The sequence below is a fragment of the Symphodus melops genome (genome assembly GCF_947650265.1).
Source record: "Symphodus melops genome assembly, chromosome: 15".
NCBI lineage: Eukaryota > Metazoa > Chordata > Actinopteri > Labriformes > Labridae > Symphodus > Symphodus melops.
This window is the reverse complement of record NC_136705.1, coordinates 25,380,824-25,391,663: the sequence shown is the minus strand read 5'-3', so window position 1 is coordinate 25,391,663 and position 10,840 is coordinate 25,380,824. Positions and strand designations below refer to the sequence as shown.

General features: G+C 53.7%; 1 protein-coding gene across 3 annotated transcripts in view; it reads right to left on the bottom strand.

Moving 5' to 3' along the window:
• Positions 1-313: 313 nt before the first annotated feature.
• vit (vitrin) overlaps positions 314-10,840 on the bottom strand; it is a 17,514-nt gene continuing 6,987 nt past the window's right edge. Inside the window, exons 5-23 of one of the 3 annotated variants that reach the window (XM_079362125.1) lie at positions 10,711-10,840; positions 10,560-10,637; positions 10,059-10,244; positions 9,441-9,485; positions 8,456-8,494; positions 8,327-8,377; positions 7,529-7,591; positions 7,206-7,259; positions 5,252-5,326; positions 4,620-4,679; positions 4,188-4,250; positions 3,361-3,423; positions 3,205-3,252; positions 2,842-2,907; positions 2,569-2,716; positions 2,384-2,487; positions 1,187-1,413; positions 584-1,097; positions 314-509 (exon numbers count right to left, since the gene is read on the bottom strand). The exon at positions 10,711-10,840 is cut by the window's right edge and continues 4 nt beyond it. In XM_079362125.1, the coding sequence (XP_079218251.1) occupies positions 331-509; positions 584-1,097; positions 1,187-1,413; positions 2,384-2,487; positions 2,569-2,716; positions 2,842-2,907; positions 3,205-3,252; positions 3,361-3,423; positions 4,188-4,250; positions 4,620-4,679; positions 5,252-5,326; positions 7,206-7,259; positions 7,529-7,591; positions 8,327-8,377; positions 8,456-8,494; positions 9,441-9,485; positions 10,059-10,244; positions 10,560-10,637; positions 10,711-10,840 (2,193 nt within the window). In that variant the 3' untranslated portion in view covers positions 314-330. The remainder of the gene's footprint in view (positions 510-583; positions 1,098-1,186; positions 1,414-2,383; positions 2,488-2,568; positions 2,717-2,841; positions 2,908-3,204; positions 3,253-3,360; positions 3,424-4,187; positions 4,251-4,619; positions 4,680-5,251; positions 5,327-7,205; positions 7,260-7,528; positions 7,592-8,326; positions 8,378-8,455; positions 8,495-9,440; positions 9,486-10,058; positions 10,245-10,559; positions 10,638-10,710) is intronic. The other 2 variants (XM_079362126.1, XM_079362127.1) reach the window with 2 other exon arrangements.

Sequence of the window (10,840 nt, the reverse complement as noted above, 5' to 3'; positions counted from 1 at the left end):
TCCTCCCTTCTCCCTCCTCTTCCTCCCTCCGCTCTCTTCCTCCCTCCTCCCTCCTCTTCCTCCGTCCCTCCTCCCTCCTCTTCCTCCTTCCTTCCTTCCTCCCTCCTTCCCTCCTCCCTCCTCTTCCTCCCTCCTTCCTTCCTCCCTCCTTCCCTCCTCTTCCTCCTTCCTTCCTCCCTCCTCCCTCCTTCCCTCCTCCCTCCTCTTCCTCCCTCCTCTTCCTCCCTCCTTCCTTCCTTCCCTCCTTCCCTCCTCTTCCTCCTTCCTTCCTTCCTCCCTCCTCCCTCCTTCCCTCCTCGCTCCTCTTCCTCCCTCCTCCCTCCTCCCTCCTCAGTTCCTCGGCTGCGAGTTGAACTCCTGGCAGATGTTGTGGATGATTTTGGGAACAAACTTGTAGAGGTTGTCGAACTCGTCCACGAAGAAGGAGTGCTCTTTGTCGGGGTCGGTGGCGATGTATTCCAGCTCGTCCTGCGCGGCCCACGCGATGCCGATGGAGTAGGCGATCACACCTGGAAGAGAGAGAGAGACGATGAAACGATGAAACGCCACGGCCTCACGTGCGTCCGTTCCGTCACACACTGACCTTGGCGATGCACAGCCAGCGCCGGCACTCTGACATCATCGTAGGAGCGTCCGTCTGTGATGACGATCATGATCTTGCGTTTGTTGGGTTTGGATTTGCTAAACAGCTGCTCTGCGGCGTACGTGATGGCGGCCCCAGTGCTCGTCCCGCCGCTCCAGTAGTTAACGCGTTTGATGGCGTTGAGCAGCTCGTTCTTGTTGTTGTACTGACCGAAGGCGAACTCGAGCCTCTGCTCGTACGTGTACTGCACGGCGCCGACCCGCGTGTCCGTGTCAGAGATCTCAAACTCCCGCGTCACGTTGGCGACGAACTGCAGCACCGTGCGGAAGTTTCCCGTCCCCACGCTGCTGGAGCCGTCGATGACGAAGGCGATGTCGTTGGCGTTCAGGCAGGTCTTGCTGCACACCAGGCGGTCCGTGTCACAAACCCTCTTGACCAGAGGCTGCACGGCCTTCCTCAGAGCGAACCAGCTGGTGACGGGCAGCGAGAAGAAGCCGTTTGTCCGACACACGGCCTGCAGACAGGAAAGAGGAACACATCATATAAATCCAGAACATGGCGTGCCGAGAGTCGAGGCGTGCCGGCGTGTTTTTCTGTTGTCACCTTGTCGACAAAGTTCGCCTCGACCAGCTCTTGTTTCTCGTTGTCGTCGGGACCCTCGATGGTGACGAAGAAGATGTTGATGCCGGACTCCCGAGCGAGCCGAGACGCCTCGTCCACCTTGTCCGTGGGCCAGCCGTCCACCAGAACCACGGCCACGTTCGGCGCTCCTCCTCGGTTTCCGTTGGCGTCACTGAAGTACTGCCTGTTGATGTAGGTGAGGGCCTTTCCTGCCAGGACAGCAGGGGGCAGCAGAGAGACGGTTAAAGGAAGGAACGCGTGTGATGACTTAAAGGGCCGGAGCTCATCCCTGCTGTCATTGGACGAGAGGCGGGGTCACACCCTGGACTGGTCAGCAGCCAATCACAGAGCTGACAGACAACCAGCCACACCTACACACAGTTCAGAGTCAGCAGGTAACCTGTGGGAGGAGACTCCACACAGAGAGGCTCCGGACAGACAGGGATTCAAACCAGCAACCTCCTCACAGACAGAGATAACCACTGAGCAGCCTACTTTAGTTTTCAACATTTATTATGATCTTTCACAAAGCTGTGTGAAAAGAAGGACAAAGACTGTCTCCAGTGTTCCTCGTCTCTCCATCTACCAGCGTGCTCTTCAGCAGGAAGGTGTCCTTTTTGACTCAGCGTGTCGGGGAGAAAAGGAAGAGAAAAAGATGTTGGACGGATCATCGAGGTCACATCCCTTCAGAGACGTGACCACGTTGGCACGCTCGGCCGTGATTCCCTCCAGCTCTAAAATAACAACCTTAAAAACAACAGAGCGTAGCGCCCTCCTGTGGTGACCACAGTCCTGCTGGTGGGCTCCGTGAGCGCGCTGACCACGGCTCACACTGTCCAGTGATTACAGAGCACTTCAGACACAAACACAGTGATGTGTGTTTGGATGCAGAATTTAGCAAACCAGAAAAAGACGCGTGGCGGAGGACGCACCAACCGGAGCGGAGCGCCGACCCCCGCAGCATGACGCGCTGTCGTCAGAGCGAGGGGAAAACACGGCTCACAGACGCAGGGCTGTAATTAAGCTAACAGCGTCTCACTGCACATTTAGACTGAATTCCACCCTTGCATGTGAAAATGTGCCAGCCCAGTAAAGCATGTGATAATTGCAGCCTTTTCACTTTCACACTTGCACTTGTTGGCAGTTACTGTATCTGGCGGCGGACGGCGGGTCACTCACCCACGTTGGAGAGGCCTCCCTTCTGCACGATCTTATCGACGGCGGCCTTCAGCTCTCTGGAGTTTGAGTGAGACTTGAGACTGATCTCCGTCACCGGGTCATCACTGCAGAGGAAGACAACAACAACCATCTTAAATGTCCTTTTCTAGCGACGTGACGTCTGGCAGCGTGGACGACCAGCTCACCCGTATTGGATGATTCCCATCATGGGGCCGGCCACGCCCACATTGATGGTGTGAGCGACCTCGGCCAGGAAGTCCTTCTGGATCTTGAAGCGTCTCTTCCCGATGCTCCAGCTCCCGTCCATGAGGAAGGCCAGGTCCACCTTACAGTCTGCAGGAACGACAAACGACGACCACGAGGACACGAGAGATTTGAAACGTCTTCACTGAGCGCAGAGCGAGTAGAAAGGCGTCCGAGACCTTGGAAAGGCTGCAGGACTAGTTTGTAGGACTTACTTGGGTCTCCCTGTGTCACGGGTTCAGGAGCTCTGGGTGCAGGTTCTTGTTCTCTGACGCTGAAACCTGAAAAGAGAGAAAACGCACGAGCACTTAAAGGACCAATCAGAGAGCTGATCTCTCTCAGACAGGAAGTGTCCTCGTGTTTTTTGTTTTTTTTTGCTCCTTTGATGGAATCAGCCGAGTTGTTTCTTCATCTCTCGAGTCGGACCGTCATCCAGGTGATCCGGGTCATCTGGACCCGACTGACTTGTTCATCCATCAGTTACCTTCCAACTGAAGAAACAACGGTCCAGCTTCGACTGCTCCGTGTCAGGATGATTTAATTAAACATCACACACAGCTGCGTGCTAAACCGCTCACCTGATTCGTAAATGTTAGCTTCTGGTTTCCAGGCGTCCACCGGCTCCACTGTGTAGATATGACACAAGCTAGCACGTTAGCTCCTCCCTGACACAACGCAGCACACATCATCACTTGTTCTCTTTGTGTGTTTGTAGCCGGGTTAGCTCAGCTCACCTCGGGTATGGGTCGTGTCCAACGGGACTTTACGGGTCCCTTCTGAGTCGGAGGAGCGAGGCGCTAAAAGTAAAGAGATGAGTGAGGAAGACGATAGAAAGACTCCGCTCGGCTGCATGTGGACGTTCGTCTGTGATCTGGAAGGACGGTTGAGTCGGACAGACAGATCTCTAAAGTCACCCGTCCTGCTGGTCTCTATTTTTAAACTCTTTATTTAAAGAGACGGACAGAGACGGAGTCAGACATCAGAGACAGAGTCGAACCTGAAGACTATAGCCTCTGTCCGTGGGGCGCTTGATAAAGACATAAAAGGAGCTGTCAGTGTGGGGGGCCGGACCTCGTGTGGAGGGGGGGCAGCTTGGTCCAGAGGTCCATGTGGGATGGATCAGAACATCTGGTCAGCAGATATCAGCGATCTCGAGGTGTCATGTGGCGCTGACCCGTGTAAGATTTAAAAAGAATCCTGAAAGGAACACGGAGGAGAAGCTCCCGGGTTTCCATTCTTTGTGCTAAGCTAAGCTAAGCTAAGCTAAGCTAGGCTAACTGGCTGCTGGTTTCTCATCATCACCTACATGAGTGCGTGTGGTATCAGTCTCCTTAATGAAGTCCTGATGACACGCGTGACGTTTATTTCACAACTTGTTGAACTGCTGTTTGCACGACGGTCACGTGGCGCCGTCAGCCGGCTTGTTGAGAAACATCTGTTTTTATTCTCGTCATTTAAAGACTTCATGGAAACAGGAAACACATTCAAAGTGGTGTCAGAAAACAAAGAGGGAACTCCTGCACCACAACACTGAAGAAGAGAAGAAATGAAGAAGACTTACGGTGCGGTCCAAAGTTATAAAACCAGCGCTCATATTCTGACATATCAGGCGTGTGATCCCGAGCTGGAGGAGGAGGTCGTGACACCCGTTAGTATTCTCACAGTGAACTCAAGAGGAAGCCACGTTTCCATGGTTGTGATTGGTCACACTGTCTGAACTCGCTGACCAATCCCAGACCATCGGAAAAAAACAAACAGCTTTGTGCAGAATGGCGAGCTCGCAGCGTGCACTAACAGTAATCCGCCCGTCTGTCATATGGCGGGCAGACGGCGTGTAAACACGGTCCTCAGAGACACAGAGCATGTACTGACATATGGAGACAATTCAACACATTCAGGGCGGGTCGGCATGCAACAGAAAACACAAAGTGCAGTACCATGCCTCTGTGAGAGGGGGCGCTACACGCCACGCCGTCATGCTGTGCAGCCTTACCTGTCATCTCAGGTGCCTCGCTCCACGTGTATCCTGAGTCTGGAGCTCCATAACTAACATCTGAATGCACAGTAGAGAATGGGGGAGGGTCATTAGAGTTTAAGTGACCAATCACACAGAGACACGTCGCCATGGGCCGACCACGAGCGTGTCTGCGTGTGCGAACGGCGTGACCAAGGACGATAAGAGCGGAAAATCTATTTTTAGCAAACGTGGCGCTCTCTCCGCTGGCGAGGAGACGCCTGGATGAAACTGACATCGACGAACATCGCCTAAATAGATTTACAAATACGACTTTAATATCGTAACTTTACGACTTTCTTCTTCTACGACTTTAATCTCGTAAATTTGACCTCCGAGGTTGAAGAGCAGAGTGTGAATCATTAAATCACGTTGACGTGCTTGAACATTTTTATTTCGACTGTAAAAATAAATGCTTAAAAAAAGGCGTGTCCTCGAATTCAGGAGCCAATCACAGGTGGACGCTCGATGCAACGCTATGTTCATAACGCCATGGAGCTTTTTTAAACCTCTGAACAGAAACAAACATTTTATATCTTTGTGAGTGTGCGTTGGACCCGTTCTGTTTTATGACCTCTTAAAGAGGGCGGAGTCAGTGATGCATTCTGTACCTGTTGGTCGTCGAGCACCAGGAAACCAATCTGGGCGAGGAACAGGGGGGGGCGCCCACTCCCTCCTGGGAAAAGCTGTGCAGGAGGAGATATGTGTGAGGACAGAAGCATGAGGAGGAGGAGCTGTGACCTCTGACCCTGCCGGGTCATCAGCGAGGTGCGTCGACACTGAACATGCAGGAGTCACTCAGATGGCGTCTGAGCGACCTGAGGTTGTTTCTACCTGCAGGGGGGAGAGACGGGGGCGGAGCTCTCTGGGTGTTTGAACCACAGCTCTCGCCGTCACATTTCCACAGACTCAAAGTGTGGCAACAAAAACATCACGCCGTTTATCCTGCAGGAGGCGAGCGTGAAATACGATCGACCAAACAAACAGCTGATTAAAGCCATAACAAAACATCAGATCTGTGTAAGCGAGCAACCCAGGACAACACACTCCGGTTAACCCCTCGCTGCGCTGGACGGCGAGCTTACACCAACACAGCCGGCCTCCGAGGTTCCCATCGAGTGGCCGTGAGCGAGCAGGCTCTTTGTTGGCGAGGACGGGCTGGGAGAGCCAAGTGAAGCGTGGGAGTATTATTGTAACGTTGGTGTCAAACCGGGGTCAGTGTAGATAGCAGGAGGCAGAGATTAGCTTAATCTGCTAAAAGGCCCAGTGCTCTGCAGCAGACATCACTGTTGTGACTTCGGATGAAACGAGTATCGGCGAGGATCGAGGTTAACTCTCCCGATCATCGCCACTTCAGTGATCCCAGCGGGCACGAGGTCACAACAGGATCAGGGCCAGCTTCTTACCTCAGCGCCTCGCATCATTTCCTGCCTCTCACGGCTCGTATCATCTGTCTGCAGAGACGCCGACCTATAAACCCGTTAACGTGGAGCTGGTCTACTTCCTGTTGGACAGGAAGCTGACAAACACCAGCGGTTAGCTTGTGCTAGCGTACGTTACAGTAAATGTACACACTACATCCTGCTGAGTGGGCGGGGCTTGTGGAGGCCCAGGAGGAGGGGCCACGTTTGAACGTTTACAAACATTTTTACGGACCTTTATGATGTGTAACGTCTCTTCAGTATCTGTTCCTCATCAGGAACCTGACAAGTTTAAGGAGGTGAAAACTTCTGAGGCACGCACAGATCAGCTAACCAACCAGTCACCTTCTCCAAGGTTTCTCCGTGAACGTCCGTGGCTGTCATGCGAGAGACCCTGACCTCTGACCTCTGACCTCTGACCTCCAGCAGAAAGAATTCCCTCCATCGGCTGCTCCATCTCTGCAGGAAAGCTTCAGCTTTAGATGTTCTATCATGCAGTCAGTCTGAAGGGATGTGCTGCAGCTTGGTCTAATTCTAGAGATCCACTGGTTCACATTCCACAGAAGCTCCTTCTGAGCCAAACCTCGCTGCTTCTATTCCCGACCGGCCCGAGAGTCCGACCCAGATCCTGCAGAGCTGCGTCGACTCGTCTATGTGTTTCGTCTCTTTGTAAGAGAAGAAAACACGAATCACCTCTTCTGACCCCACACTCCTCGCTCTCTCCGGCAGGGACGGCGTGCTCGTACCGCCTTCGACCCCCGTTAGTCTTCATGGCTTTGATTCAACTCGGTTTCTTTACACCGTCTAGACCACGCTCAGGTCGACCACGCTCAGGTCGACTGTGGCGTTTAGACCACGCTCAGGTCGACCACGCTCAGGTCGACTGTGGCGTTTAGACCACGCTCAGGTCGACCACGCTCAGGTCGACTGTGGCGTTTAGACCACGCTCAGGTCGACTGTGGCGTTTAGACCACGCTCAGGTCGACTGTGGCGTTTAGACCACGCTCAGGTCGACTGTGGCGTTTAGACCACGCTCAGGTCGACTGTGGCGTCTAGACCACGCTCAGGTCGATTTTCTGACCTTTCTCTGTAAACCGTTGAGATGGTTGCGTGCGTGCGTGCGTGCGTGCGTGCGTGCACTTACCCGGGTTGGCGTGGTTCATGGTTGACGTCCGCTCGGGCTGAACCTTGTTAAAAACTGTTTGCAGCGATGAGAAACAGACAGAATGAGTGTGTGTGTGTGTGTGTGTGTGTGTGTGTGTGTGTGTGTGTGTGTGTGTGTGTGTGTGTGTGTGTGTGTGTGTGTGTGTGTGTGTGTGTGTGTGTGTGTGTGTGTGTGTGTGTGTGTGTGTGTGTGTGTGTGTGTGTGTGTGTGTGTGTGTGTGTGTGTGTGTGTGTGTGTGTGTGTGTGTGTGTGTGTGTGTGTGTGTGTGTGTGTGTGTGTGTGTGTGTGTGTGTGAGGCTGACCTGGGCCCACTGGAGATGAAGGCTGCCTCCTGATAGTGGATCCGGCCTCTGGTCTGCGCAGACCTGCGAGACGGGTGAAGAACAAACAGATGATGAGACGATGAAGTTCAGAATGTTTCTCATGTAACGGAGGACGCTCGCCCTCTTCTACGTCTGGACTCGGAGCGAGGAGGAGGAGGAGGCGGGTACATGACACGATCGCGATCACGATCGAAGGCCTCTACAGGCGGGCGCCTTCTCTACAGGCGGGCGCCTTCTCTCCAGGCGGGCGCCTTCTCTCCAGGCGGGCGCCTTCTCTCCAGGCGGGCGCCTTCACTACAGGCGGGCGCCTTCACTACAGGCGGGCGCCTTCTCTACAGGCGGGCGCCTTCTCTACAGGCGGGCGCCTTCTCTCCAGGCGGGCGCCTTCTCTACAGGCGGGCGCCTTCACTACAGGCGGGCGCCTTCTCTCCAGGCGGGCGCCTTCTCTACAGGCGGGCGCCTTCTCTCCAGGCGGGCGCCTTCACTACAGGCGGGCGCCTTCTCTACAGGCGGGCGCCTTCACTACAGGCGGGCGCCTTCTCTCCAGGCGGGCGCCTTCACTACAGGCGGGCGCCTTCTCTCCAGGCGGGTTAGCTAACACTTTGAGAACGTGTTAGCATGTTAGCATGCTGCTGCTCCACCATCATGGCTGAAAAGCGTTTCTGAGACATTACAGGTGAGACGATATTCTGCTGGAAGACGAGTCAAAGTGTTTGAAGCAGTGTTAGCACGTCATGCTAAGCTAATGCTTAAAGGATGAATGAGAAGGAGGTTTACCTGCACTGGCACGTTGTGGAAATCTATTGGGATAGGCACTTCCTCTGAAGACTTTGAAGAGACGCCAGCGTTAAGTCAGAGCAGACGAGCTAAATGTGACTTTGAGGACAGTGAAGGAGACGGACGTACCTTGGCTGTGAGTCTTTGCCTGGCTGCTCTGAGACTGTCCTGTACCGGTGTTCACAACAACATTTCAACACAGTCAACTCAAACAACCTTTTTATTGTTTTTATTTACAACACATTTGAAACATGCATGTTCTTCACTGTAGCACACGCGTGTTAAAGCCGTGACTCTGCTGTGAAGGGGAGGTGTGCAGCACATGCATGATGCACAACACTGACTGTGATAGGACAGTGTGTCACCTGCACACATGCTTTAACTTCACATGTGATGGAAGCTCATCTGTCCTTTCAGTAATTATAATAATAATAATAATTTATACTTTATTAATTTTACACTCTGTCTAATGCTAATGCTAATGCTAATGCTCTAACACACACACAGGCCGAGATACACACTCATGCACAAACAGGGTTCTAGTGACATGCATTAATGGAGACGTCTCAGAGTGAGGGGGGCTGCCCACAGCCAGCGCTCCAGAGCAGTTTTGGGGTTTGGTGCCTTGCTCAGGGGCACCTCGGCAGTGCTCCAGACCAGACCAGTTTCTGGACTTGGTCCGTGCCGGGACTTGAACCGGCGACCCTCCGGTTCCCAACCCAAGTCCCTACAGACTGAACTACTGCCTTCCCATGTCCTCATCCCTCCAGAGGAAGGTAACCGCTCTGATTGGCTAAAGATGGCAGCTTCAGTAACAGAACCAGTTACTCTGTACTGGTGCCATTATTCCCAGTCCTAATGTGCATAGGACCTGAGGTGGTTTGTGTCCGTCTGTCTGGTTAAATTCTTTAAATCTAAATGTTGTTAAACAGCATGCTGGTCCATCCCATCATCATGAACGTCCCAACATGAAGCAGTAACCTGCCACCACACACACACACACACACACACACACACACACACACACACACACACACACACACACACACACACACACACACACACACACACACACACACACCAGCGTGACCCCTGCGTGCTTCGCTTCACTTACTTGAGCTGGCGGCGGCCACAGAGGCGAGGTACGGGTGGCTGCTGCCTGGACAGAAGAAAGACAAACGTGGTGGCGAGATAACGTTACAGAAAATGAGAGAGACAGAAACGCTCTGAAGGTTTTCCTGGCGTGCGGCCGATCTGGTTTACACACATACCTGAAGACAGTGCGAGCGCCGTGTACCCGCCGTCACGTCCCGAGCAGGGAGGCCGACTCCACGTGATAAGCATCTCATTATGTTTAATAAGAGCGATGAGCGCTCTGCTGATCACGTGTGACGGGACCCCGGAGCTCTTTGACTCTTTCAGATCCTGAACTTTTAGATTTATTTTAACAAACTAGAAACAGCCGAAGGCTAGCGTTAGCCACGCTCGGCTAACCAGCAGCTCCATGGTTTACCTGCAGGCGCTGTGACCTCGTGTTTACACCGCGTCCTAACGGCGTGCGAGCGTTGGATCCCTGCTGTCATCACTCACATTCAACTACAGAAGCTGCTGTTAGTTTGGTTTCCTGCGTGGATCGGTACACACGACCCTCGACATGACATACATGGATCCACAGACTTCACATGTATGTATGCAGAGTGATGCATGATGGGAGTGTGTTGATTTGAATCACCTGCATCTCTGACTTTATGCACGGCGGCGCGAGCCTTGGTCGTGGTCGTGACGGGTGGCGGTGCGGTGGTGGTCGGAGCAGGTGTGGTGGTGGTGGTGGTGGGTTCAGGTGTCGTCGTCGTGGTAGGTTCAGGTGTCGTCGTCGTCGTCGTCGTGGGCAACGCCGTGGTTTTGGCCTCCTTCTGACCTGCGAGGAGACGACAGGTGAAGACAAACGAGGAGGAAGAGCGTCTTCAGGAGCTGCCATGCACTCGTGCATTCTCCACATTCTTTAGCAGGCTGATGGCGCTCTGGCTCCTCGCTGAACCTGAGCGCCGCGGGGCGGCTCCACGGTGACCTTTCGTCCCCGGAAAAAGCAGCGATCCTGAGATTTGTCGATTTCTGGCTCCAGCACGTGTTCTGAACTCGACCTCTCAGTCTTTCTGTCTCTGCAGCTGCAGACAGGTTAGTCACATGGCGTCTCTGTCTCCGGCGTCTGGTCTTACAAAGACTCTCGGCTCACCTGTTTTCACGTAGGTGGGTCTGGAGGGGACGTAGTCCAGGGTGGACGGGTAGATCACTCCTTTCTTTGGCTTCCCCACTGAAACAGAACACAGTGTGGGTTCACGGCTGCAGAATCGAGTTTGACATTGAGATTCCTTCCTGGTTGCTACCTGAGACGACGAACGACTCCCTCCATTTGGGCAGAGAGAGGGAGCGCACGCCGTACGAGTTGCTGCCTTTGTAGATGTTCTGCCCGGCCATCTTCCTCACGATCACTTTCCCTCCGGCGTTCGTGATGAC